The 26,753-nt window shown below is 32.9% G+C and overlaps 3 protein-coding genes across 6 annotated transcripts; all 3 read left to right on the top strand.

The window, feature by feature from the left end:
- The first annotated feature begins 2,810 nt into the window (after positions 1–2,810).
- On the top strand, positions 2,811–18,779 carry LOC100808669 (serine/threonine-protein phosphatase 4 regulatory subunit 3). Of its 3 annotated transcripts, XM_003529486.5 has the most exons (24): positions 2,955–3,271; positions 5,923–6,003; positions 8,009–8,108; positions 8,231–8,315; positions 8,420–8,469; positions 8,736–8,815; positions 8,941–9,000; positions 9,431–9,530; positions 9,624–9,701; positions 9,910–9,977; positions 10,090–10,158; positions 10,237–10,314; positions 10,401–10,496; positions 11,268–11,338; positions 12,298–12,375; positions 12,487–12,580; positions 13,520–13,618; positions 14,624–14,841; positions 14,928–15,042; positions 16,259–16,390; positions 16,466–16,573; positions 16,644–16,756; positions 16,848–16,943; positions 17,607–18,779. In XM_003529486.5, exons 1-24 carry the CDS (start codon positions 3,227–3,229, stop codon positions 18,133–18,135), a joined length of 2,643 nt encoding a protein of 880 aa, XP_003529534.1. In that variant the 5' UTR covers positions 2,955–3,226; the 3' UTR covers positions 18,136–18,779. The 3 variants fall into 3 exon arrangements, 1 of the variants encoding a protein (XP_003529534.1); XR_001389272.2 differs by lacking the exons at positions 14,928–15,042; positions 16,259–16,390; positions 16,466–16,573; ... (1 more) ...; positions 16,848–16,943; positions 17,607–18,779 and adding an exon at positions 14,463–14,541 and having other exon boundaries at positions 2,813–3,271; positions 14,624–14,753; XR_003267749.2 differs by lacking the exons at positions 14,624–14,841; positions 14,928–15,042; positions 16,259–16,390; ... (2 more) ...; positions 16,848–16,943; positions 17,607–18,779 and having other exon boundaries at positions 2,811–3,271; positions 12,492–12,580; positions 13,520–13,605.
- A 996-nt stretch (positions 18,780–19,775) lies between these two features.
- Positions 19,776–21,969, top strand: LOC100808144 (outer envelope pore protein 16-2, chloroplastic). Its single transcript, XM_003529485.5, has 7 exons — positions 19,776–19,991; positions 20,377–20,428; positions 20,590–20,667; positions 20,842–20,873; positions 21,091–21,124; positions 21,397–21,464; positions 21,694–21,969. The coding sequence occupies exons 1-7, from the start codon at positions 19,851–19,853 to the stop codon at positions 21,835–21,837; spliced, it is 549 nt and encodes a 182-aa protein (XP_003529533.1). The 5' UTR covers positions 19,776–19,850; the 3' UTR covers positions 21,838–21,969.
- A 2,068-nt stretch (positions 21,970–24,037) lies between these two features.
- Positions 24,038–25,858, top strand: LOC100807084 (zinc finger CCHC domain-containing protein). 2 transcript variants are annotated; one of them, XM_006582871.2, is made up of 2 exons: positions 24,038–24,195; positions 24,559–25,711. In XM_006582871.2, exon 2 carries the CDS (start codon positions 24,643–24,645, stop codon positions 25,420–25,422), a length of 780 nt encoding a protein of 259 aa, XP_006582934.1. In that variant the 5' UTR covers positions 24,038–24,195; positions 24,559–24,642; the 3' UTR covers positions 25,423–25,711. The 2 variants fall into 2 exon arrangements, with proteins under 2 accessions (XP_006582934.1, NP_001241174.1); NM_001254245.2 differs by having other exon boundaries at positions 24,057–24,195; positions 24,542–25,858.
- The last annotated feature ends 895 nt before the right edge of the window (positions 25,859–26,753 follow it).

The following is a 26,753-nucleotide window of genomic DNA, read 5'->3' as shown; positions in this document are numbered from 1 at the left end:
TTTGAATCTATGTACCCCACAACCTTCAAGCTATCAACTCTCCTATATATAAGCCTATACTCCTTAGTCTTCTGCAAGTACCTAATCACTTTGTTAGCAACTATCCAGTGATCATTCCCAGGGTTCGACTGGTAATTACCAAGAACGCCAACTATGAAAGCAATATCAGGTCCAGTGCATACCTAAGCATACATGAGGTTGTCCTAAGCTATGTTATGTAAAAGTTACCCGTTTTTAATAGTGATGTATTTATAGTATTTGGGGTGTTACAAATGATACATGTAACATTGTTGGCAAATGTATAATGAAGATGATTGATAATTTTATGATACTTCAATTGATGTGGCATATCTTCCTAAACTTCGAAATAACTTAACTTTTTTTAACACTTTAGACTTTATTGGTTGTACAAATTGAGCATACGCCAGAGTCTTGAGAGTTTCTAGAGGTGCCTTGACATGTTAAGAATTAGAAGTTGCAAAATGGACTATATACATTTCAAGATAATTATAGGTGCAATTGCAATATGTTATATTTTAAAGCTTGACCAAACTCATTTGTGACATCTAAGCTAAGTCATACAACTAGACAAAAAACTGAAAGAATTTAGCAAGAAAAGTTTGCTTGGTGGCCATTAGTCTAAAAAGACAATTTTGTGCTAGCATTGTGTTTATGGAAGAGTATAAAGTAAACCTTAGGAATAAGGTGTGAGATTCTTTATTATATCTATTCAAAGGCACTTGAGAGAGGAGTTTGTTTCAATGTTTGGAGTGAGGTTCACAACTTTCATTGATTTTTATTCATGAAAAAATATTGAATTTATGTCTTGAAACAAAATAGCAATGTCTTCCTCAAATTCAATGCCTTCTTGATATTGGATTTATATATAGTTTGTTTCAATGTTTAAAGTGAGGTTCATAACTTCCATTGATTTTTATTCATGAGAAAATATCGAATTTATGTCTTAAAACAAAATAACAATGTCTTCCTCAAATTCAATGTCTTCCCGATATTTTATTTATATATAAAGTGTAGGTATAAAGTAATAGGACCTCAAGGAATCAAAACTCGTAATTAATAGGGATGAGACATCTGACAATACATCCATAAAATCAAAGTCACATAAAACTTCATTTAAATAAAGTTGAACCTCGTTCCACTAGAAAAAGGTTGAAGTAGAAATTGAAGTTCTTAAAAAAAAAACAGCATACATTTGAGAATGTCATGTCATTAAAACATAAACAACTTTGAAAATTTTCAATTTTGTATGAAGATTATATGTGATTGAAAAGTTTCAAAGTTATGCTTATCTTAAAAAATCATCTTAAGAAAATTTTATAGAATTTTGAAATGCAAAATGCAAAAGTAGATAATACATCCTACAAAGCCCTTCTTATGCTATTTACGGGAATGACACCACAAAAATAATCCTAACATGCATCCAATATTTTTTATGGTTTTAATATCTATTGAATAATTTAACTCAAATAATTATCTTTTTCAATCTATAATTTTCAATATCTCTAGTTCTAACTTGAATTTAAATATTTTTTAAAAATATCAGAAATGAAAGCTAGATGGAAAATAGTTATAGGATTCATTTATCAAAGTATTACAAAGTTGGTTTATTTATACAAAGATAGAAAATAACTATTTTGTTCTTTCCATGAAGAGCCATGCACATTGCTTTCTTTCAAGAATTGTAGTTTTCACCGGTAGGAGGATGAGAAACTAAGGCAATGCCAGGATTGTCGGAAGAATGAAGAATCAAGGGGTTAGAATCATCAATGACAACCATGACCATGAGAGAAAAAAAAGAAGAAAGCAATAGGCACGGAAGCAAAAATTTTGATACTATATCAGAAATGAAAGATAAATGAAAAAATTTTAGGATTCATTCATTAAAGTATTGCAAAGTTGATTTATTTATACAAAGACACAAAATAACTAACTTGAGTAACCAACTAACTGTCATAATCAATTATCTACTCAAATAACTTTTAGTAATTGTCATAACAAACTACTCAAATAACTAACGGTAACTGCTGTGATAAAAAGTATCAATACTTAAAAATAACAATAACGATATTAATTATTTATCCCAAATTTAAAATATAATTTATATGTTTAATTTTTTTTATTACAAACTTCAATTGTAATATAATATATATTATTAGACTTATTTATTTATTATAATCTTAATTGTATAAAACAAATACTTATTATTTGCAATGCAGAAATTAAAATACTAATTTTATATTTTTAAAGTTGTTAATGCTTAATCAAATAATTTTTTTATTTTTTATATGATATCTATTTAAAAATTGAAATATTCTAAAAGTTAAATAAAAATATATTGCAGAAATTCACACAAATGATTAATGTGGATTGTACTAATAATCTTAGGCTCTATTTGTTTGCAGAGAAAAGAAAGTGAAAGAAAAAGAAGAAATGAATAATAAAGAAATATGATTTACACATTTATATTCTGTTTTAATTTAAAACTTTAATTTCATCTCTTTTTACTCTACCAAAGAATACCTTAATGATTTGTTTGAATGTAAAACATAAAAAATCACAAATAATAAATATATTTTAATGAAAGAAATAAAAATAAATAAAGCTATGTTGCAAAAAAAATACTTATTACTTATTTTCATTTAATTTTTTTCCCTGAAGGCAAAGGAGCAGAAAGTTGAAAAACAGAGAAAAAAACACAGGAACCATTGTCGCGGTGTAAAAGCCCCGCGTTCACTCAGTTAATCGGTTTGGTCTAGTTTTTCCAAAATTCCAAACAGTCGCTCCGTCCAATGTGATCAAAATGCGACAGAAAGAAGCGCGCAATCGCACGGATCGCACTGAAGTGTATGGCCCATTCGTGATTTTCCGGAACCTCCAGGGGCATTAATGCGAATCCACATCATTAATTCAATGCGTTAATAGTTTTCTACTTCTCGTTTTGCTTAATCGAAGGTCTTGGACAGAGAAAAAATATTAAAGGGGGGAGAGAGAGAGAGAGAGAGAGAGAGAGAGAGAAGAGGGAGAGGAGTGAAAGTTCACGCACGCTGCTATGTTGATGGCGGTTAGGGTTTCCTGTTGATCCCGCAAAACTTACTTCCTTTGCTGCAATTGTTTTTTACTTTCATCCTCCTTCTCCTCAAAACCCTAATTCGAAGCCCCCCAAAATTGAGTGTGCCCGTTGTTGCTTCAATTTCGAGGATTTGCGATGGGAGCGCCGGAGAAATCACAACCTAACACTAATTCGATGCAGGCAAGTCTTCTCTATTGCAATTGGAGACCTTCTGCCTTGCCCTAGAATCTAGTCTCTGAAGGTTTTTTGCTTTTTGATGTTGTTTGGAGTTCGCGTTTCGATTTAGTTTATTGGAGGCTTTTGATAGATTCAAGTGTTAGCTTCGTAAATTCATTTGAATTGGTTTTCACTTGGTATATCACTCGTGTTCTGCTATGCTTCCGTTGCGTGGTTTCTTAAACAACTTGTTTTGGTGGTTTCTATGTTTTAAGCAATCCATTTGTTGCAGTGACGGACCCATATGTTTTTTTTTAGTGGAGGCAAAGCTTTCTATAATATCCCCCACGGAGAAATTTTTGTGTATTAAGTTGTGATATAAACTGTTCTTTTAAATGTGGCTAGGTGGGGTGTGTGTGTGTGTATGGCGTGGATGGTAGCAAGTTCATCTCATAAGAAATTGACCTTTGAATACTCTAGGACTGGTTATGCATGGAAATATGGTTCCATGCTTTCTGTTCGTGAAGAATTGGGCTTGTTAGGTGCCAATTAAATTATCCAAGCAAATAGGCTTGAATCTAGATATATGCTTCTTGCTATAATAATTGGATATGCTTTCGTGGACCTTATCCCCAGGAATTTTTAGGAAGTTAGAAATTGAACTGATGGGTAAGAATTTAGTTTTTACCTTCAAAACTTGTTGGGCACATACTCTTTTGAGCTGTCGTTATTACTATTAGACAAGAATCCAGTAGTGTTGGCATGTTTGGTTTAAGACCTTTGGATAAACAAAGACTTATTTGAGCCAGAGATGAATTTCTTGATGCTAGATCTGAGGATTTTGGATTCAATTTGGTTGGATAGTATTCTATATTTTATCCGTTTGAATATTTATCCGTTACTGTTAATATGTGATGGTAGAATTAGTAAAGTTGTTGTCGTGTCACTGGGCAGTGCACTAGTTATGGACTTATGGTCCAATTTAGTCTTCTGATGATGTCTTGCTAGTAGCTTGGTGTTCACTAAATGTACGAAGCATTTTCTTTTTTCTAGGGTTACTTGCACTATTTCCCTTTCTTACTTAATTTCCTCAACCTTTTGATTGTTACTACCCTGAATGCTGCTTGTTGTGTTGTGTTTGCTACCACTTTCTTTTCAGAGTTGGAATTGTACTTCTTTCACCATAACAATGTTCAATGACGTGAATAGTAAATTATTAATTCTGGCATCTGTTGATATGTTTTGACTTAAGCACAACAGGCAAATCCAACCCAAAAGACTAGTCCATTATGTGGGAGTCTCATGGCGTAATCTAGCTTCCTATTCTACTCAATGTGGGACTCATAACATGATACTTGATATCGTGTTCTTAGATTTGTTAATCGTTTCCCTAGTCATTAATGAGATCCCACTTAAATTAAAAAAATTATACCCAATTGTTACAGTTTCTCTGGCATTTAATTGGATTCTCATGAGGTTGTTTGTCTCTTGGCTTGTTTTCATATAAGCTACTCGTTCCTCTCTTGTGTAGACTGGTCAGTTTTTTAGTTTAACTTTTTAAGAATTTATCAACCATTTTATTTTATAATAAAAATTCACATGTTGTTTACTAGTAAAACAGATTTTGTATTAAAAGATCAGTACTCAGTAGTAGTATATTTATCTTTTCAGTGCTTTAATCTTGGTTTTTTGCAAACACCCTTATTAAAACAGACTTTGTATTAAAAGATCAGTACTCAGTAGTAGTATATTTATCCTTTCAGTGCTTTAATCTTTGTTTTATGCAAAACACCCTTATTACAAGTGAGGAAAGAAGATCCTATCTGGTGTTAGTATTCTCATGTGAGACAGGTTCAAACTCTGGTTAAATTTCAATTACTCTCGTTTCTTGGCATGCCAGTTTCCTCAAACAGTCAGGATTAGCTTTTGAATATAGTAAAATTTGTCTGATTGGATGTTTATTTCTTAACTTGAAAAGATACCTTAATACTTTTTGGAGATAAATTATTGCAAACGATGATTGTTAAACAATTAGGAAACCAAAATGTCATCCACTTGGTCTTCAGAACTGAAAGTCATGAATGAAATAATTTTGTATCAATGATAATGTCAATTTTTATTCAGTCCTTCATGTTCATTAATTACTATCGATGTAGAAAGAAATTTCTTTTTATTATACTATGTAATTTGAGTTTATATTTCTTTCCTTCTTTTTTGTTCTTCTGATTTTGCTCCTACCAATAATATTGTAAGAGAAATTGGAAGTAGGGGGCATTCTTTTTTCATTTGGCTCATTAAAAACACTTTTCTTTTTCGGACTTGTTTTCAGCTGCTAGTTGCTTCACATTCTTTCTAGCAGAGCCTTTAAATTGTTTTTGAAGGAAAGAGGAAATAAAAAGATTTCCAAACAAATACATTATGATTTAGATTTCAGTGATTCTATTACATGAACAATATAGCTATTTTCACAAGAGACAGCAGTTGGTCTGCTTAAGATTAATGCATGTAGTTTATTTGTTTTATTTTTACTTATATTATAATACAATTTGTGTATTTTGAAATTCTTACATGGAATATGTTCTTACAACCTTTGCTTCTATATTGCTATAAACTGTGGTTGAGAGGCATATATGATGATTTCTTTTTACTTAATCTCTCTTCTAATTCGATTTCAGCGTGTCAAGGTATATCGTCTGAATGATGATGGGAAATGGGATGACCAGGGTACTGGACATGTCTCTGTTGATTATTTAGAGGTTTGTAAATCTTTTTATTTTGATGAAGCTTTTATCTGTGACATGACAGCTTGGTTAATGGTATCATTTGATCTGTGTAGCTTATTACACCTGGTGGAAAAAGGCTTTTGTGTTGCTTCTTATTGAAGCCTGCATTTGTAATTGGCTTGCCTATTGCTTTTATCTGCTTTATTTTCCCTTGGGTAGTGTTTGGATAGAGAATTTCAAAATTCTATGGAATTTGAAATGTATGGGAATTTAATTTAATTGCTTCAATTAAATTAGAAAAAATTAAAATAGCAAGGTGCAACATAGATAGAGATGCACTAAAGTTTTTAGGTGGGAGAGTTCATGGTGAGAGTGAGACCATGAAAGAGAAAGAATTTCCAATTTTTTTTTTCACTTTAGATATTATTTGAAATCCCTTCATTTTAGTTGGATTTTTTCCCCTACAAAACCCCCATTTGCATAAATCAAAATCTAGATATATAATTTATCATATCTAACATCTCCATCATCCAAATTCTCCTATTAGGGGCATCACTGATGTCCTTTGCATCTTGGTCTTGAACCAAGTCCTTATCTTCAATGTGGAGTATCCCCATCCAAGTTGTCCACATCCAAACCTTCATTGTTCCATCATCATTTTCCACAATCCAGTCATTGTCGGACGAAACATCATCCAGATTTAGCTCAAGATTCTTCCCTTTCGTAGCTTGCTTCTTTTTTGGTCATTCTTGAATTAGCCTATAAAATACAACTTTGTTCAATGTTTTATGCTTTGATCAGTTTCTTCTTTTGGTTTAGACCTAAACAAAAGCAAATACAATTAAGATTTAAGACGCACAAGTAGTTGGCTAGTAGGTAATTTCAAAGAGGGGATTAGAATTTGTATTTGACCTCTTTGCTTGAAACTCTAGTTGTGTTCACACTTCGAGGAACTACATAATGTCAAGCTTAATATCCAAATAACATTTTTGAAGTATGGATGTTCATCTCCATAAGACTCCCAACACGGTCCCACCAATTTGTTGGAGTCTTCTTATCAACTATCATTCTAGCTAAGGACTACCAAACTGAGTCAATCCTTGTAATCATCAAGTTGGACATCAACCTTACATAGTTTTCATGATCAATCACCATCCTTGTCACGCAATCATATTCATATAGCTTCAAGATCAGACTTAAATCCAGGACTATGGTGTAATTGAGGGTTAAGAAAATAGTCCACAGCATGTGAACGCTTTTGAATGGAAGAAAGTTGGGTGCACCATAATAACTCATGGGTGGACTGACAAAAGGAGGGCAATATTGAGGGTGGCCTATTAGCCTTAAATTGAGGGTGCACCATAAAATAGTCCACATCAAAAGCCTTTGCATCCTCATTTAAACGTGAACTATCTTCTTAACCCTCAATTAACACTATAGTCCTGAATGCAAAGTCGGCTGCACCATAATAACTAAAGAGTGGACTGATTCCACAATCCAGCCTGGCAATTTCACCAATTTCTGATCCTGCATGTGAGTCAGCTAACATAGGGCGCTGAAGATTGTTGAATTGCACACTCCTACCATTTGTTGCATGATTTTAACTCCGATGGATGCTTTTATCTTTGTCTTTTGAATTATAAAATTATCTGTTTAATAACATTTTCCTTTAGGATTGTTGAAAATATTAATTTTAGCTGCTTTCTTCTAATATCTGAGTACCATTATATGAGTTGTAAGGTTAGCTTGGTGGTGAAGGGAGGGGGGAGAGGTCGTGGGTTTGAATTCCTCGCATTAAGAAACAACTAACAACTAACATTTGCCAATAAAAAAAATTTGAGTACCATTACATCTTCTGCTTCCCCCATGTTAATATTTGTGATATATAGCTAATATGGTTTGGGTATTCAAAAAATGTTGTCAGTAGGTATTACTACATGTAAATGCATATCGTTTAGCTGATTTTTCTTTTTTTCTTTTATTAGACAAACTCTGAGATTCATTGCATTGAAAATAAATAAAAAATCTTATAATGCAGCGATCAGAAGAGCTGGGCTTATTTGTTTATGATGAAGAGGATAATGAGAACATACTTTTGCATCGCATCAGTTCTGATGATATATATAGGAAACAAGAAGGTAGTTGGTAGCTTTTATCCTTCCTCCCTCTCTTTTTCAATAAAGGGAATTTGTCTTTCATTTATGCTTGAATAAAAGGGGTCATGGTGTTTATCAGTTTGATGGATGCTTTTGTTCTTCAGATACAATCATCTCATGGAGAGATCCAGAATATGCTACAGAACTGGCACTTAGCTTTCAAGAGCCTAGTGGCTGCTCTTACATATGGTTATAACTTACAACTAGCTAATGATTGCCAGAGTTATGTTTTTTCTGGGTTTTGTTTCTGCTGCTGTAGATTGAGCTTAATTACCTTTGCTTGTTTTGGTCAGGGACAATATTTGCAATGTCCAGAGGAATATGCATTTTAATACATTAAATAGTAAGTAATGCAAACTTTAATCTCATTATTAGCTCTTTGTAGGATGTGCTTCTGTTTTAGTGTCATTGTTTGAATGTTCAATAGATCATCTATGAAAATTATTTCCTAGGAGCTGGTTTTAGTTTCTGCAACAAAAGAATATAATATGTACTGCTGAATCGTGCTATTTACTTACTGTTTTTGATAATTTCTTTTGCTTTGTTTGCCTAATCAACTTGTTTACTGTTTTATTTACTAAGTATGATTATTTTTGCTGGATATCTCAGGTGAGCCATTTCACAGTGTAAACAGTGAGCCAAGGGAGTTGCCTGCTGTTGAGCTATCAACACTTCCTTTGATTCTAAAGGTTTGGACATTCTGTTTATCTTCTTGTTTTTGTTTATTTCTTTTATATAGAATAGTAACAATACACACACACGTAAGCCATGAAACTCAAATATATTTTCATCTATTTTGCCCTTTGGTTTGCAGACTGTGGTTGACAGTGGCTTTGCAGATCAGTTGCGGCTTACAGAACTAATATTAAGTGATGTAAGCTAACTTAAAACTTGGGTATTAGTGCATGTTTTGTCTTCATTGGGTACACCAGTGACCTTCGTTCTGCATAATTGGGTGATCTCTCCTATCATTCATTTAAGTTTCAATCTTTTGGTTGCAAACCTGTGCTTTTCTTATAATGATTTCTAGATTTTTTCAATGTTGTTTTTGGTGTAGAATTTACTGTGATGGTGCATATCACAGATCTAAGAGTCCTTATCCCAATTCCTATACATAATCAAACTCATTCTAGTCTTGGCATCTTAGTTGTTAATACTTAATATAACACATGATAATGGTGTTATCACACTGTCACATTGCGTTGCAGCCCCCTGCTCTTGTCATGTCTAATGCAGCTGAAATGGCACTTTTCTGCTTGTACATTTTATATATGCATCCTTTTTCACCGGTGTTTATATTGCAGCAAGAGTTTTTTCGGAAGCTGATGGAAGTATTCAGAATGTGTGAAGACTTGGAAAATATTGATGGCCTTCACATGATTTTCAAAATAGTCAAAGGGATTGGTCAGTATTCATTTTTACATCATTTTGATTTAGATCCTTATTTTTGTCAATTATGTCCTCATTCATTCTTGTGATATGTTTGCTACATTGCAGTTCTGCTAAATAGTCCAGCGATTTTTGAGAGAATTTTTAGTGATGACTTTATAGTGGACATTATTGGTGCCTTCGAGTGTAAGTGCATTCTTCTGAAATTTCCCCCCATTTAAGTGACATGAGCTATTCATATTTAGCCATTATGTGGTTTTGCTTTTATTTTATTTTATAATTTGTTGGTTGTATTTTAGCCTTTCTTACCTGCTAATAGAGGTTTAAGTTTGATGTACTTGATTTAGATGATTTCATTTCTTCATTCTGAACCACTTGGTTTAGCAATATGCAGATGATCCAGAGGTTCCTTGTGTTCAACATCATCGTAAATTCTTAAAGGAGCATGTTGTTTTTAAGGAGGTATGGTATGTTATCTTTTTATTTTTGGAGAGCTGCAATATAGGTAGATCTGTACTCTGTAGATGTGGTAGGAAATTTTACCTAATAATATTTTACCTACTTTCTCTTGTAGGCGATACCTATAAAAGATCCCGTTGTGTTGTCAAAGATACATCAGACATATAGAGTTGGTTTTTTGAAGGTTTGACTCTTTTTATGCCTTTAATTGCCGATTGTTTTCGTCTTCAATGTGATTTTTACCTTCCCTTCTCACTTTCAGGATGTTGTTCTGGCGAGAGTCTTGGATGAGGGTATTGGTGCAAATCTTAACTCCATAATACATTCAAACAATGCCCATGTAAGATTTGATTAACAAGGAATGAAGACATATCATTTAATTTAGTAAATGTTGTCCTTATTGTTGTCTGCTCTGCTATTTTTTAGGTTGTCTCTTTGTTGAAGGATGACAGTACATTTATCCAGGAGTTGTTTGCTAGGCTAAAATCGCCCACCACCTCTCAAGAATCAAAGAAGAACTTGGTAAGCCTTGATGAAGATATTGTTCTATTTGCTTCTCTTTGGCTATACCTGGAAAGGAAAGCTATTCCCCCTTATGGGCCTCATCTCCCTCCAATAAGCAAATGTTTCAGGGGGATTGGGTTCTCATCACATTCCCTTCTCCTTATATTTTGTACTCGAGACAGAACTATCCCCTTTCCCCTCCCATCCCTCTTATGACCACTCATCTAACAAACAAACTTATAAATGGGTGTGCTACTGTACAATTTACATCGTGATGTTAGTTCATATTTGACTTTGTTCCTGCCTGAAGATGTAGCTTGTTATATATTTGCAATCAGGTGGTTCTATCTGGTGAAGTTTTACATTTTACTTGTAAAAGAAATAGAATCCCAGTAAATAGTATCTACTTGTTTCTCAGTTTCATGTTCCCATATTTTGAGTTGGTTATGAACATGTTATCACCTTAAAATAAAACGAAAAATAGTGACGTGCTATGCTTATTCTTCATCTTACTTTTTCTTCCAAAAAAGTCAAGTAAATGAAGATGTGCCATAACAGGGGTAACTTGGTAGATACTTGCGAAATTACATTTTTATTAGAATAGGGTTAATGCTTTACTTTCTTTAAAATGAATTATGCCTATGCAACTTTTATTACATACTGAGGTTTTATGTTAGTAGTTCTTTCTATCTTGTATGGTTGTATTTCTATAGTGCTTAAATGTAAATGCTGCCTTGTTTAATCGATTCTTATTCTAAATACTGTTTGCCTTTTATGTGGGATGAACAGGTTTATTTCTTACACGAGTTTTGTAGTTTGAGCAAGAGCTTGCAGATGGTCCAGCAGCTTCGGCTTTTTAGGTATGTTACATTTGAATGGTCATCATGACACAGCCTGTTTTGCTGCTTGTCTTTTAAGAACTAATTTTGTTAAGCATATTAAAAGAACTGGTGCTGCTTCCTTTTCCTCCACTTATTTTGGAAGTGTACAGTAGCCTTCTGTGGAATTATTTTTCCCTAGTCTGTTATGAAGTATGTGATAGTGGACCTAATTAGATCTTTTAACTTAGCCTTACTGGAAACACCTGAATAACAATTGGCACATGCTGCATACTACCTTCGGACCTAAATAAAAAAAAAAAATTTAACTAACTTACCCGAGGTTAAGTAAGTTGGTTAATGTCATTTAATTCTTCTAATGACATTTGAAAAATAATCTTTTTTCCTAAAGTGCCCTTCATTGGAACTTGATTTAAGAATAAAAAGGAGTTATTGGAATTATAAACACAATAAATTGAAGAGTATTTCTGGGATGATATTATTAAATAGGGTCAAAGTAGTTAGAATTTGCTTATATTTGATTCCAATATTTATTTTTTTTGAGAAACTGTGCTTCAACTTTGAACTATTGATGTGATATTTAAGTATTGTGTGGTATCAAATGTAATAATTGTTTTTATTTCATTTACTGTTAAATATTTTTACCATAAAATCTGTTATAATTTTTCAAATACAAATATTTAATTAATATATAATAAATTTAATAGCAGCATATTTATTATATAATTTTAATATTTAATAAATTTAATATTATTCTATTATAACAAAATTTAACAGAACTCATGCATCTTGTGCTCCAAGAGTTGTTTTTTAGTTCCTAATCATGATATGTGCTTTAATATCTCTTTGTTAATTGCATATGTTATGTTTTATTATTGATCATGAATCTTACAATTCACGACACTATTCGAAAAATGGGTCTTCCAATTCATGATTTGAATCCCAATTCAACTACATTTTCAAATTCTGAATGTCTATAGGGAACTAATGAACGAAGGCATCTTTGATGTTGTCACCAATGTTTTGCAAAGTCAAGACAAGAAGCTTGTGTTAACTGGGTATTACTTCCCCTTTGCCAATTTGATCTGCATAAAATTTCACTTGACTTTTGTATTTTTTTACTTTCCTTATGATTAATTTCTAATAGGAAATCATTGTGATGGTTGCAGAACAGATATCCTCATTCTTTTCTTGAATCAAGATCCTAATCTTCTGCGATCCTATTTTGTTCGACTGGAAGGATTTGCTCTTCTAGGACTTTTGGTATGTTCTGTATGCAACTGAGTTCATACATTCTTTCTAGATGACATTCATATATAAAGAGTTAGCAGAAATAAATAAAAAAAAAAAAAATTGTATGTGAACCTATATATAGTATGCTTTGTTGCTATACTGCAATTTTGAAACCAGAAGTCAGTTGTGTTATTTAGTGGGGTGTTTTGCTTGTTTCCTTGTATTAGTGCTGCAGACTGTTGTAGGATATATGTGTAGTCTGTGATAGTAAAACTGATGTATTACTTCAAGAATGAATGCAAGGCATGGTATAGTGTTGCTTATGGTTCAGAGCCAAAGGAAAGGAAAGATTGAGACACTGGACTGTTTTTTGAGAGTGTGAACTGTCAACAGTTACTGCAAAAAGTAACTATGGGGTTTGATTGGTCCTATGGAAGATGGGGGACATAAGGTTAGACAGATAGAAAGGAATCTGAAGAACTCAAGCTTCATAACACCCTAAGGGAAAGTTTGATTGTGTTCTAGTGTCCCCCCCCCCCACCCCCCTCAAAACCGCCGTGTAAAATAATTTTAAAACTGTTTTTTGAAAAAGAAAAAGAAAAAAAGTTCTGTTTGGTGATACTGTTTTTAAAGCAGTTTGTGAAGTTAAAAAATAAGAATTGGAAACATTAAAAATTGCTCCTTTTTTAAAATTTAAAAAAATCTTTAGACTCATTGGCCACACCATGTTATAACTTACTTGCATCATATCCATTATCATTGGATACAACGGCCAGTCCATGTCCTCACTCTGAACTACACTCTGGAACTGATTAAAATTTAATTATTGGGAGGCATAAAATGTGATTTATGGATGCTATCTACTTATTTTCAATATTTATTAGTTGATTTGTTATATATATATATGTAGTTATGACTTATGGGAAGGCTAGTCCGGCTTGTATTGATTACTGATGCTATCTTGTGCAGGTTAAAGGAATGTTAACAGATTTTGGAGAGAACATGCACTGCCAGTTTCTTGAAATTCTTCGCAATTTATTGGACTCATGCACATTGTCTGGACCACAGGTTCATCTTTGTGCTGTTTTCTGGAACCTATCAATTTTTACCTTGTTTGTAACTTGTTTTTGTATGACCATTATTCTTCTTGACTGAAATATATTTATATTTGTGTTTCTTATGTAGTTCTTAATTTTTAGCTAGAGGTCTTATCTTTGACTTAAAATTTATCAACTCAATTCATATCCTGATACTTGTTGTTTGCATATATATACTTTTTTTATGGCTGTATTTTATTTAAATGGTAATTTTCTATGCTCATTTTCATTAATATTCTCTCTTTCCATTGGATGTTGCTTTCAACTATCTTGATTTTTTGTTCTTTTTTTTTGGGGGGGGGGGGGGGGGTAATTTCTAACTTAGTGGTGGTAGCTTTGCATTCAGAGTCAATTCATTTGTGGTTGCTTTTCCTATTTAAGATTTGAATATTGTGTTTTATTTTATGTATATTTAATCTTTGGTAAAATAAATCTCAGGCTGATGTATTTTTATGGGAACTGGGAGTTACTGACAGTCATTGGCAGAAAGTAGGAACAGACGAACAGTAGCTAGGGGTTATGCATTATTAGAATATGTTGAAATGAATAGTAACTGTTATGTTGATAGTTTAGGGCAGATAGTTTGGATCAGTTTCATTTTATTAATCATGTTTAATAAGGGAATAGGGGGATAGATGTGTTATCTTATAATTTGGACAGTGAACACAACTAAGTGTTTTTTACTCTGGGACAGCAAATTCTGCTGTGTTTTGTGTGATTTAATAAAATACTATTCTTCAATTTATCAACTGGTGTTCTATCAATTTTTTCTTGCTTTGCTTTTGAAGTCAACATACTAAGTTTTGTTTGTGCAGGGATAAATTTTGAATGTTGAGTTGTATTTTATAATATATCTGCTGAATTGTTGGAAAAACTTGTCAGTTAAAGTTTCACGTAAGATGAAAGTCTATTTCTATGTTCGTATAATAGGTATTACTGAACTTGTTTTATTGACTGCTTTAGTTTTATCTGACAGAGGGACACTATTATTGACATATTCTTTGAGAGGCATTTGGGGCAATTGATTGAGGTTATAACAGCATCTTGTCCTTCAGAAAATACTGCTGATGCAAATGGCAAATCAATAGGTCCTGGACGAAGAATTCAGTGTCAGAGTGGAACAAAGCCGGAGATACTATCAAACATATGTGAATTATTATGCTTTTGTGTCCTACATCATCCATACAGAATAAAGTATTTCCTTGTTGCTCTGCAGTATCGGTTGACTTTTTGCTGTTAAGCATGGAAATTATGTTCATGGTTCTCTTTGCTGTTTTTAGGTGCAACTTTCTTCTTAATAATGTGATTGAAAAAATATTGCTATTGACACGGAGAGCAGAAAGATACTTGGTTGTTGGTGCTGTCCGGTTCGTTCGAACTATTCTCTCTCGCCATGTAAGTTATCATTTATGCAGATATTTGTGACTTGAAAAGCGAATATTCTAAATAATGTTAATCTGATAACTGTTTGGGGGGAATTTACATTGAGTAGATAGATGCCTATTATTACTTTTGTATAATAGAGCTATGTTACAGGCTACAAATTTCTCCTAAAAAGCAGATTGAGAAGTAAATCTGTGAACAGATAATACAGGAAAATAATGGATAACTCGACTGTAATGGCAGCTATGTATCATGAAACCAACTTTTACTGCAGCTAAAGCCTGGAAATAGTTTAATGTTTTATTATACTTCAGCATAATTGTAGAAATTATGTGATCTGCGAATTGTATCGAATGGTTTGATACACACCAATGATTTTTAGAGAGCTAGCTATATGGTGGCCAAAATAAGGACATGGATTGCCAGGAAATTATGTTTTTCTGTTTTGAGAGTGAATGATGGAGATGTGCTGATTCAAGATCTTTTTTTTTTTTTTTTTACTAAGTTGGGTCAAGGATGACCCAATGCGATCTGAAGTGAAATGATACTGAACATTTTTCGAGAAAAAAAGAAAGGAAAGAAAACAGATAAGCAAATGCACTTCATTTGCAGGAGAATTCCTATTTTGTTAGTCTATTACTGTGAATTTTTCCTCTGCTGTTCTTGAGACAGAACAAAGGAACAGATTTTCCAAATTGTGGGCCTATTTTTTAAAAAAACTTATATATGAAATTTCACTTGCTAGTAATATTCAGTTTGACTTGTATTTTATGATTTTATTTTGTACTTGCAGGAAATTTGTGTTTTAAGTTGTTTTGGGCTCAGTTCCTGGTAGAAAATGATTGCATTAAGCATTTTGTTAATGATGCATATGTACATCATCTATCATTTATATAATATATTTGAAGCTATTTTTAATTTTCCGTCTAAATCTAACCATTCCCAATTCAAAACTTAGGTTCTCTAATTTGAATATAGAATTGATACCCTTGTTCCTCAAAATTATTAATAATTTTCATTTTATATATATTTTTTTGAATCATGTTTTGAACTAGAGTTTTGTCTGTTGCAACTTGCAAGCCCTTTCTTCTTTAGATGTCTAATTTTTTGCGACTAAGTTGAATCTGTTAGTTTGGAGATCATCCTCCTTATTACCAAAGAAATGTTTTTTCTTTATAAAAACTGTTCATTTTGTATTTCATTAACAGTTTGGAGTGTTAACATGCAGGATGAGCATCTGATAAATTATTTTGTTAGGAATAATGTTCTGAAGCCAATTATTGATGTCTTTGTTTCTAATGGCAATCGCTACAATCTGCTCCATTCTGCTGTTCTGGAACTTTTTGAGTTTATTCGGAAGGTGTGAATCTTTAGTAATTGTTCTGGATCTTAAATGCCTAAAGCAATGTTGTGCTGATGATATTGTATTGTGTAGGAAAATCTGAAATTATTGCTGAGATACATAGTCGATTCTTTTTGGGACCAGCTGGTGAAATTTGAGAATTTGGCTTCAATTCACTCACTGAAAGTTAAATATGAGCAGGTAAGTCTTTTTCTTTATTAGCATGAACTGTGGGCCAAACACAAGTTTGAGTTTATGTGCTTGCTTGCAGTGTTTGGATAATGGTGGGACAAATGATGATGCCACTACTGCAGTGGACCTTCGAAGAAGAAATGATGAGCGTGCTCTGGAGAGAGAAGAAGAACGGTACTTTAATGAGGACAGGTACATACCTTATTTCTTGATCATGCTAGTAGATTTTCAGTTGTTTATACTGTTAGCACGGAGTCTCTTAATTTTTTGTTTATTTGATCAGTGACGAGGAGGATACTGCTTCTGTTCCACGTAATCTGAAAGGACACCAGCAACCTAATCTATCCAATGGAGTTGCTGCAAGCTATTCACAGTTAAGGTAGACTTCCGTTTCTTAGTACAGTAGAAACTCTTTAAATTAATACTCGGTAAATTAATAAACTCTCTAAAATAATAAATTTGTCCGGTCCCGACTTGGATTAATGTAAAAAATTGAAAAATTCGATAAATTAATAAGATAATAATTTTTCGTGAGATTCCTTTATAATTTCGGTCCCAAGAAAATCATAAATTAATAATTCATAGAAACTGAAAAAAAATATATTATACTCTATTGAAATATGATTCAATAGTTGTCTGTTTTCTTTTAAAGTTCAAGTCTATTTGGAGTTCATCTCTAACTTTGCTTAAGAATACATTGAACACATTTGTTCCTCTTGTTTACATTTACTGTACTTCAAAAGTCATTATTGATTTTCAATGCATATGAACACAGTAGTTACTAATTTACGTTGAGTCCCAAGGTTTGCTGCAACGTAATTCTAAGAGGCATAGACTAATTTGCCCTTTTGTTTGGTATGTACAGTATAATTACTTAAAAACTCTTTAAATTAATAATTATTAATTTATCGATAAATTAATAACTCTAAATTAATAAATTTCTCCGATCCTGATATTATTCATTTATAGAGTTTTAACTTTATTATGTTTAACTGTTTGTAGTCTATATGCTATAAAATAATTTGTTCGTCTTGATTTTCAGTCCAAGGTCGCTGGTTGATTATGAGGATGATGAGGATGATGAAGATTACAAGCCACCGCCAAGGAAGCAGCCAGAAACTTCTGAGGAAGATGACGGGATAATGGAGTCTCTTGGGCTGAAGAGGAAATTACCTTCAAAAGATAAGGAGCCTGAACTTGTGAAGAAACAGAAGTTATCGAAGAATTCTAAATCTAAAGATAGTGTTTTTGCTGCCTTGTGTTCAACATTGAGCCAAGCTGTGCTACCCAGTAAGAAAACATCAATCAGCATTCCTTCCTGTGCTCGAACAGATGGGAGGATGAGCTCAAGCGAAGATAATCAGGGGGATGTACAAAATATTTCTAGAAGCAGCAGTTCCAATAATAGCAACATTGCAGCAGAAGACAATCACGTAGAGAAAGAAGGTGAAGCCTCTAGAAGCTTTTCTGATTGCTTGCATGCAAAATCAGATAGCATACAATTGGGTGGAGAAGAACGTCCATTGGTTGCCCCAAAATCCTCACCAGAGATGGCTGTAAATGGATCTTAAGCTTTCAGAATCATATGCAGGAAGACAGATTATTTGTTTTATTTGACGTATAGATTTGCTGGTGGGTTAGTGGTTCTGACTACATAAATAGAGCTTTGAGACGAAGGAAATTTACCTACAAGGGGGTAAATTCTGCTTATGCGTTGCATCGAGGACGTGGGAATACTGTACAGTGCCACTAAGAGGCGGGAAGATATTATTAATACAGCAACGTGGGTGGATCTGGCTCCTATTCTTCAGTTTGCTATTTTGGGCTTGAGCTTAGTATTTGTTTTTGTATGACATTCCTGAAAAATAATTCTGTGTTTTCCCCTGCTCCAAAAATTTACCTCTTCCAGCTCATTTATTTACAAAGTTTCCGCCAGAATGTCCAAGTGCGGGTGAGGGGTTATCATTCATGTTATATAATATTATTTACCCTTCTCAGTATTTGAACTTCGTGATAGAGGGCGCCAATATCTTGCCCTACACAGGTTTTCCGTGTGTTTTTTCCCCCTTTCTTTTTTCGGTGGTGGGATGTGTTGGTAGGAAAACATGCAGTGAGTATCTAAGGCCCATTTTTCACTAATGTAGGGAATCATCAGCCGTTGTAAATCTGTATTAAACTGTTGAGTATTGCAAAGAACTCTTATGCAGTTTTTCCATACCGCAACTGTATTCACAATATTGTTGTTTGTTACTGCTGTCATGCTAGACCTTGCATCCATCTTGTATTTTTGGTTTTCCGCCTTTTTATGCTAATTGCAGTTTTGCAAATGCCCAGCCTTTGCGCTAATTTCGTTGAGATGTGGTCTCTCTACGACTGTTCACGGGTTTGTACTGGTTGTGCGGTTTACTCATGGATTGGGTTGGGGATTCTTGTAGTGCAACCAAGGTCCTGGAAATGGGTTGCCGAGTCGAACCAGATAGCACTGTTCTCGTGATTTCCCACAACGTAAAGGGTTGATGTGCGCTGTGGCGGATATCAAGGCGTTGTCCAGATATTCCTTGTCAAGCCGTAACATAATTTTTTAGGGACGACGTAGTCGACATTAGGAGGGAAAAAGGAGAAAAACCTTCAAAACTTTTTGTCTAAAAAATTAAAACTTGAAAAATATCTTGCTTAGTATCCTTTCTGAATGACTTCTATTAAATAATATATAATGTTTTAAGTGAAAACATTTATGTCCTATGTTACATTTGAAAATAAACAACTATCGTTATATTTTTTTTATGTGTTATTATTTTCTTTTTTACTTAGACAAAATTGATAATGCGAAGATTTTTATTATCTCAAGTGACAAATGTGAGATGTTTTCATAAAAAAATTATTTTCTTTGGGTAAGAAAAAAATTGATAGAATCATTCAATTTGTATAGTTAATTTTCAAAGATTTGCAAGATAGTCCCAAAAGTGTATAAGTTTGATTGTTAGAACATCAAATCTTGACTTGATTTGGAGATTTCGATTTTGTGGCTCAAAGAAGACGACGACTCGATCTATGTAACTACAAGGAGCTAAATTCAATCGTCATCGTCTGATTTTGATTGATGCTGAAAAGGCACGTGGTCAATTCAGTTACAGATGGATTGCCACCATGTTTAGGAACTTCCACGTGTAGATCATATAAACACACACGTGTTCTCCGACCCTGATGTTCTTCATCTCATGTCACCCCAATCTTTCTCTTTGGTTGGGTGCAGTGAGTGCAAAGTGCAAAGAAAATAACAATAAAGATGAGTAGTAGCAGCAGTAACGTTAACTTGGAGACCCGTTCTCCGCTTGATGAGGTTATTTGCTTTAACAAAGGGGGACTCTTCGACCTTGGCCACCCTCTTCTCAACCGCATAGCTGAGAGTTTCGTCAAAGCTTCTGGGGTACCTTCCGAAACTCCTCTCACTATACATATATATATTTCTCAAAATTGATTGTGGGTGCGTGCATGCATGCATATATGCGGGAATATTGGATTTTTTTTTTATAAATATTAATTGTTAGTATCGTTAGTTTTTCTTAATAAGAATTTAAATCTACACATATGGATCTTATATATCTATAAATAGATATATAGATATAGATCACATAATGAAGTACTGCGCACGAGTGGGTATATAGAAATCCAAATCCGAATAACTCATGTTATGATCTTCTAGATCGGTTCCCTTCTCAGACCAACCTTACATCTCTCGGAATATTAATATTGTGAATGTTAACTGATCTCTATCTAGCTGATCGATCGTCTGCCTTTTCATTTTCTTCCAGATTGGAGCGGTTCAAGCTGTGTCCCGTGAGGCCTATTTCTCAGCTGTTGATGGTGCAATGCTTCCCCGGCCCCGCCATTTCTTTTTCTACTTTATCTAGAGTTAGACTTGATTACCAATGAGTTATGTTTATGTGTGTGTGTTAATTAGTACATTTTTCTTTCATGTACATTATTAATATATAATTAATGTCCATGATATGGGTTCATTATAGGCAACAGGATGGATAACACTGGCGGTATGCCTTCAGAAGTTTCTAATGCCAAGAAACATCGTTTGCATGGTCTCAGAGGTAAATGGCAGATTATAATTTGAGTAAATTATCTAGGAGTGCGTGAGCAATATAAATTGTGTCCATGGTTTAATTAATTATAATTATCAATTACGGAGTACTTAGTTACAGTTTACATCGAAAATAGTACACTACTAATATGCATATCTTTCCCTTTTTGTTTTGTACATGCAGGAGAGACCAGCAGCAAATCCCTTGAGGCAATGGTGAGTTAATTTAGTATAAACTTAATTCCAAGTTCCAACAAATAACTAGACATATGAATCTTAAAAAAGTGGCATTATAATGTTCCGTAACTGAATTGTAAAGTCAATCAATGCTAAACTAGGTGAGACGACCTTGTCAAAATCTATAGTTTCTTTATTATTATTATGAATTTCTCCATTCTCCCCGGTAATTGTTCTTTTTCTTGTTGCTTATCAGGTGAAGAATACCGGGAAAGAGTCTTTACAATGGGGTAGCGATACATTCTCTATATATGAATTTGCAAATGATTAGAGACTGTTTTTAGTTTTTTTTTGTTGATATTGTAAACTATAAATGCCAAACTTGCAAAGCTTGAGTCGACTACTGTACGACTACACTACATTTTCTAGTTTCCTCATGCTCATAATCTGTGCCTAGTTATTCCATCGATGAAGGGGTTTTCACCTCTGTTACAGATTTTAAGGCAAATAGTGGGGTGTGTATGACAAGAGACCCTTACACATTTATCTAAATTAAATGCAGGATTGGCAGCAGGAATATATTCCGGACTCACATATGGGTTGAAGGAAGCTCGTGGAGCAAATGACTGGGTAATGATGTTATTCATTCTAAACAACAATATATATATATATATGGTGCCTTTAATTTTATGAAAAGGAACGAACAACACTATAGCAAGCCTCTACTATTCATTCATGCTTATTAACTTTTAAGATTTGGATTTTTTTTATTTGATCGTTCAATCACTAATTATTAATGAAATGCTGCATTTGTTGCCAGTACTTACTAGAAGATTATGATTTATTGTGTTGGATGCAGAAAAATAGCGCAATGGCGGGAGGAATCACTGGGGCAACACTTGCACTTACGTCAGGAGACACATCTCAAGAACATATGGTGCATTGTGCTATCACTGGAGCTGCAATCTCCACCGCTGCAAATCTTTTAACTGGGATATTCTAAACGGGTGCCCTGTTTAGTGTTAAGATTGGATGTTCAGAGATTGATACATTTTTCTTTTCTGTCTTAAGATTTTCGACAGTTCCTTGGTACATGTATGTTTTAAGAAGAATTTGCAAGGTTTTTCTTTTTAAATTTGTTGTTCTCACTAGTTATTAACCACCCCTCCTTGTCAAAGGCTTTTGAATTCTTGCCCAAGCAAGCCCCCTTTCTTACTGATGACTCTTCGACTTTTATTTATTTATTTACTTAAGAGAGACAATCAATCTAATTTCAAGACAAAAGTTTAATGCCGTTTTTTCTTCTTCTTATGATATAACAGGTATAAATGAAATTTAATTTTTATCATAAAAAAATGACTTAAATGAATTCAGTAACATATTCAAAGAAATTCTAACCAAAAGCGGGAAGCTCAGAATGGTTTGTAGATTTTGAATAATTAGAGTGGCTGAAACTAATAAGATGACAATTATAACTAATTTTTTTTTATTTAGTTAAATTAATGATTCGTTATTGGAGCATATAACATGGGAAAAGTCTTTTTTTTTTTTCTCTATAATGACTTTGTCATTTGATTCAATAGTGAGCTTCATTAGATTGAAACAAATTAGATAAATATTAAATTATTGATAACTCCTGGATAGAGAGTATTAGTGTGGAAAAATTTATTAGACAATGAACTATTTTATCTTTGGTAATGCTTGGACTAAAATTAATGAAAGAATAAAACATGTTATTATTGATTCTAAGTCATCTTTGATAATATTTGGACTAAAGATAGCGGAAGAATAAACATGTAAAAAAAAATTAGGAGACTATTTTGAAACTTTTAAAACGGGATGAATTTTAAAAAAAAGTTAGAAAACCAAATATATTTTAGTCAAATAATTATATCCACTAAATCAACACATATATCTAATATCTGAGATAAATTTAACGTATATATAATATCTTATTTATAAATTTTGTATTAATTTAAATCAATAAAATATAGTTGAATAATTTATTCATTGGTTTAACTAGTGGTCTATATTGACATAATATCCTGACTGGATTAATGATCGGTCGTCTAAGGTTTGATATCCATGATGATTTTTCTTTTTAATTTTCATCTCATGTAATTTTATCTTTATTTTTCCTTTCTTTTAAAGGATTATAATTCATAAGGCTTTTCAATAATTACTAGTTTTTATTTTATTTTATGTATCAATTTATATTAATAGTCTTCTTACCATTCAATATTTGTTGTATTGAATAATTCATTAAATAATAATATCAATTTATACAAATTATAAAGTAAATTTTGAATAATATTTTTACTTAGTTTTGAAAAAATTAAACCTGTCTATACAAAAAATAATTAAACATTTAAAATTGTAAAAATGATAATAATTTCTAATTAGTTTGATAAATTACTTGTAATTGTCTTCTAACGTACAAATATTTTTATAACTAAAAAAAATTGCATTAAGATTTCTTATAGAATTAGACTTTATTGAAATATTCCTTTTTACACAATTAAAATATCTTTTTTTTGAGTTTTTCTCGTTTAAATATAGTGCGATCATTATTATTTTTATTCATGTAATAATATTTTGAATAGTAAAAGTAAGTAATCAAATTGGTATATGAGGTGTGAGTACCAATAAATTGGTCGATACAAAATTTAAACTTAATCTTTAAATATATAAAAAGTAGACATAATAATAAATTTATTTTTAAACTTTATAAATTAAATTTATTTTCAAAAAATTATAACTTATTATTAAATTAAATTGATCCTTTAAAATTATAATTTAATGATAATATGACCTTTTAATTTATTATTATTTTTCATAAATTAATTTGTCAGTGTATGACATTTTTGAATATAAATTTGACTATTCAGTCTTTTAAATATTAACTTTTAGTCTGTTTTTAAAATTTAGGATATTTGATGTTATATTAAATATTTTAACAATTAAAAAAAATTAATGATTGTTTTTTGTATTTTAATTTTACAAACATATTTTTCTATAAACAATTTGCGTTCTTTTTGTTTTTTTACTGCAACAATTTTCGTTCTTATATAAGTTATAATACTGATATATTCAAGCAAAAGGAAAAACAATGATTGGTATTTAATTATTTATTAATAATAAATAATTATATAATAATAAGAACTTAAATACAATGAATGTAATTACTAGTAATTATTATATTTTAATATTTTGAAAAAAATAAGGAAAGCTCATTCAACCCTAATTTTCTTGTTCATATATGGGCTGTACTGATTAAAGAGATCGTGTCCCAATTCCTCAATTCTGAATCGAGTTTCAAAATTAGGGGGAAAAGAAAACTTCGGGTTCAATAACTGTTGAGGTGAGATCTTTTCACAATTCATTTTCCCCTGCTTTCTCTAAATTTAACTCAATTCTTGGATCTTTATTTTCATTTCAATTTAAATTCTTTCATCGTCATCGTTAGTCGTAGATTCCAAGATCCTGATTGAAAAATGACTCGAATGGATATTGTTTAGGGTTTTATATGTTCGATTTCATTTTTCTTTCTTCTTCTTAAATCTCTATGAAAGAACCCTAACTCTGATTGTTGCATCTGCAACACACCTCAACGCTCGTGATTTTTTGATTTTCGTAGGATTTGCAGTATTGGGTTTTTCGTTCATTTTGTTATTTGAATGATTTTTTTTTCCTGCTATTAATCTCAGGTGTTGATTTTTCATAGTGTGCAATTAGTTTTTTGGGAAGTTAGATGCTGTTGAGTTTATTCGTCTGCCACAAAAGGCAAACTTGAGGACATATATAAAACATGTCAAGCAAGAAGGAAGAGAAATCTCAGGCTGCAGCTGAAAGAATCAAGGCTGCAGCCCTGAGTGCTGCTAAAGGCCTTAGTCGTGCCCAGGCTGAAAGGGCGGCTGCTGCGGCTGCCCGAAATGTCAATGCCTATGGGCAGAAGGAAGAAGGGCCTAGCAGATGGCAGGAGAAAAGAGAAGCAAAGAGGCAGATGTATTTGATGAGTACCGAAAAAGCTGTTAAATTGGGTGAAAGGAAAGACCTCAAGCCTGCAATGTCGGCTGCAGGTGGAGTGGCGCAGTGCCAAAAGTGTTTCCAGAGTGGCCATTGGACATATGAATGCAAGAATGAACGGGTTTACATTTCGAGACCATCCCGGACCCAACAACTTAAAAACCCTAAATTGAGGGTGAATGTGTCTGTGACTTATGATTTGGATGATAACATTCCTGATGCTAAGGTGGAAAAGGCAAAAACAAGTTCCAAAAAAACCAAAAGGAAGCATCGGAAGGACTCTGATTCTGGTAGCGATAGTGAGGATTCTGTTTTTGAGACCGATAGTGGCAGTGGGTCATCATCTGTTACGGGGTCGGATTATTCTTCTGAAAGTAGTTCAGGTTACAGTTCATCTTCTGATTCAGAGGAGGAACGGAGACGGAGGAGAAAGAAGAAGCAGAAGAGAGGAAGACGCAAGAGGTACAGTTCATCAGAATCATCTGATTCAGATTCTGCTTCAGACTCTGATTCTGATGATGAAAGGAGCCGGAGAAAGAAGAGGCATAATCGAAGACACTGAATGAGACTGAAGAATGCCTGGAGCAACAAAGGGGTTGGTGAGTGGGGGGGACATGTTGGATCGTTACCAAGTCCATGTATACAATCATGAAGTTTCAGCAGCTATGTCCACTTGTTTGTGATATCGGTAATGTAGAATAAGCTTTCCTAGATGCAGGGGTTGTGTTTTTGTTTCTTTGATTACTTATCTTGAAGATACTTGCAAGTTAGGTTTAATCTTTAAACAGTTACCTTTTTGGACATGCTCTATGTTGTTTATGAGATGTTTAAGCAGTTGGATGGTTTTTTCATTTGACGCAAGCTTTGAATGCTGTCATACTCATACTCTCATTTGCAACATAATTTCTTGTGTAGTTTTGAGGCTTTCATAGTGCTTTCGTGCATCTATATTACATTGAACCTTCTGAGCTTGAGCTTATTGCTTACATCAGTTGGCATACTATGAGTCATAGTTTGTGGTTTTGATGCTTCTGGTGAATCCCTTATGTTTTGTTTCGCTGTCAATTGTAGTTGGTCTTGTTACTTAAATTTGTTGGTGAATCTTCTTATCTCTGGAAGCCTGCGTGATGTGTGTGTGTTAAGGGTCATGCATAACTGTGATTTGAGTGAAAATTTTGTGGATGTGCTCTATTTTATATTGAGATGTTTAAGAAGTTGGATGGTTTTTGCAATTAATGCAAGTTTCAAATGTTGTCATACTTGGATACTCATCTAAAACTTGATTCTTGTATAGTTTGAGCCTTTCATAAGGGAGTTGGTTCTTACATATTATCTATCTCTGAGGTTTTATTTATTTATTTATTTATATTTTGGGTTATTGTACCCAAAAAAATAAAAATCTGAGGTCTTTCGTGCATCTAGACTCTATACTAACATCAAACTAATTATTGAGCTTGAGCTTATTGCTTACATCTGTTGGCATATTATGAACCCTATCAGCTTTTGGTTTTCATGCTTCTGGTGGATATCTTATGTTTTGTTCCGCTGTCAATTGTTGTTAGTCTTGTTATATTACTTTTGTTGATGTGCATGTGTTTTGGGTCATGCATAACTCTGATTTAAGTGAAAATTGAAAATAATGTTGGGGTACTACCTTTTTTCTTTTTAATAGTTAGTGTTTTTTCTTTGTAAGGGGGTCTAAGCTCAGATGATAGAGTAGGGTGTGAGAGTTATTGTAAATCGCTGACACTGTCTCCGATACCCAAGGATAAAAATAAACACATCACAACTCATCTAGCTATTAGACGTTATTAAGGACGCAAACCACTTATACGTTCTGTGTATTGACATCGAGCAAGAGTGGTCCATCTTCTGGTATGTTATAAATTTCTT

The sequence above is a fragment of the Glycine max genome, chromosome 7 (genome assembly GCF_000004515.6).
Source record: "Glycine max cultivar Williams 82 chromosome 7, Glycine_max_v4.0, whole genome shotgun sequence".
NCBI lineage: Eukaryota > Viridiplantae > Streptophyta > Magnoliopsida > Fabales > Fabaceae > Glycine > Glycine max.
This window is presented reverse-complemented; position numbering and strand designations above follow the sequence as displayed.

What these genes read in the sequence shown, in the direction of transcription:
- LOC100808669 (XM_003529486.5), top strand. Translation starts at nt 3,227, where the DNA reads ATGGGAGCGCCGGAGAAATCACAACCTAACACTAATTCGATGCAG. An exon ending in CACTTCCTTTGATTCTAAAG is followed by an intron (nt 8,816 to 8,940) that starts GTTTGGACATTC and finishes TTTGGTTTGCAG; the next exon opens with ACTGTGGTTGACAGTGGCTT. An exon ending in CATTATTGGTGCCTTCGAGT is followed by an intron (nt 9,702 to 9,909) that starts GTAAGTGCATTC and finishes AGCAATATGCAG; the next exon opens with ATGATCCAGAGGTTCCTTGT.
- LOC100808144 (XM_003529485.5), top strand. Translation starts at nt 19,851, where the DNA reads ATGAGTAGTAGCAGCAGTAACGTTAACTTGGAGACCCGTTCTCCGCTT. An exon ending in GTTTCGTCAAAGCTTCTGGG is followed by an intron (nt 19,992 to 20,376) that starts GTACCTTCCGAA and finishes ATTTTCTTCCAG; the next exon opens with ATTGGAGCGGTTCAAGCTGT. An exon ending in CTATTTCTCAGCTGTTGATG is followed by an intron (nt 20,429 to 20,589) that starts GTGCAATGCTTC and finishes GGTTCATTATAG; the next exon opens with GCAACAGGATGGATAACACT.
- LOC100807084 (NM_001254245.2), top strand. Translation starts at nt 24,643, where the DNA reads ATGTCAAGCAAGAAGGAAGAGAAATCTCAGGCTGCAGCTGAAAGAATC.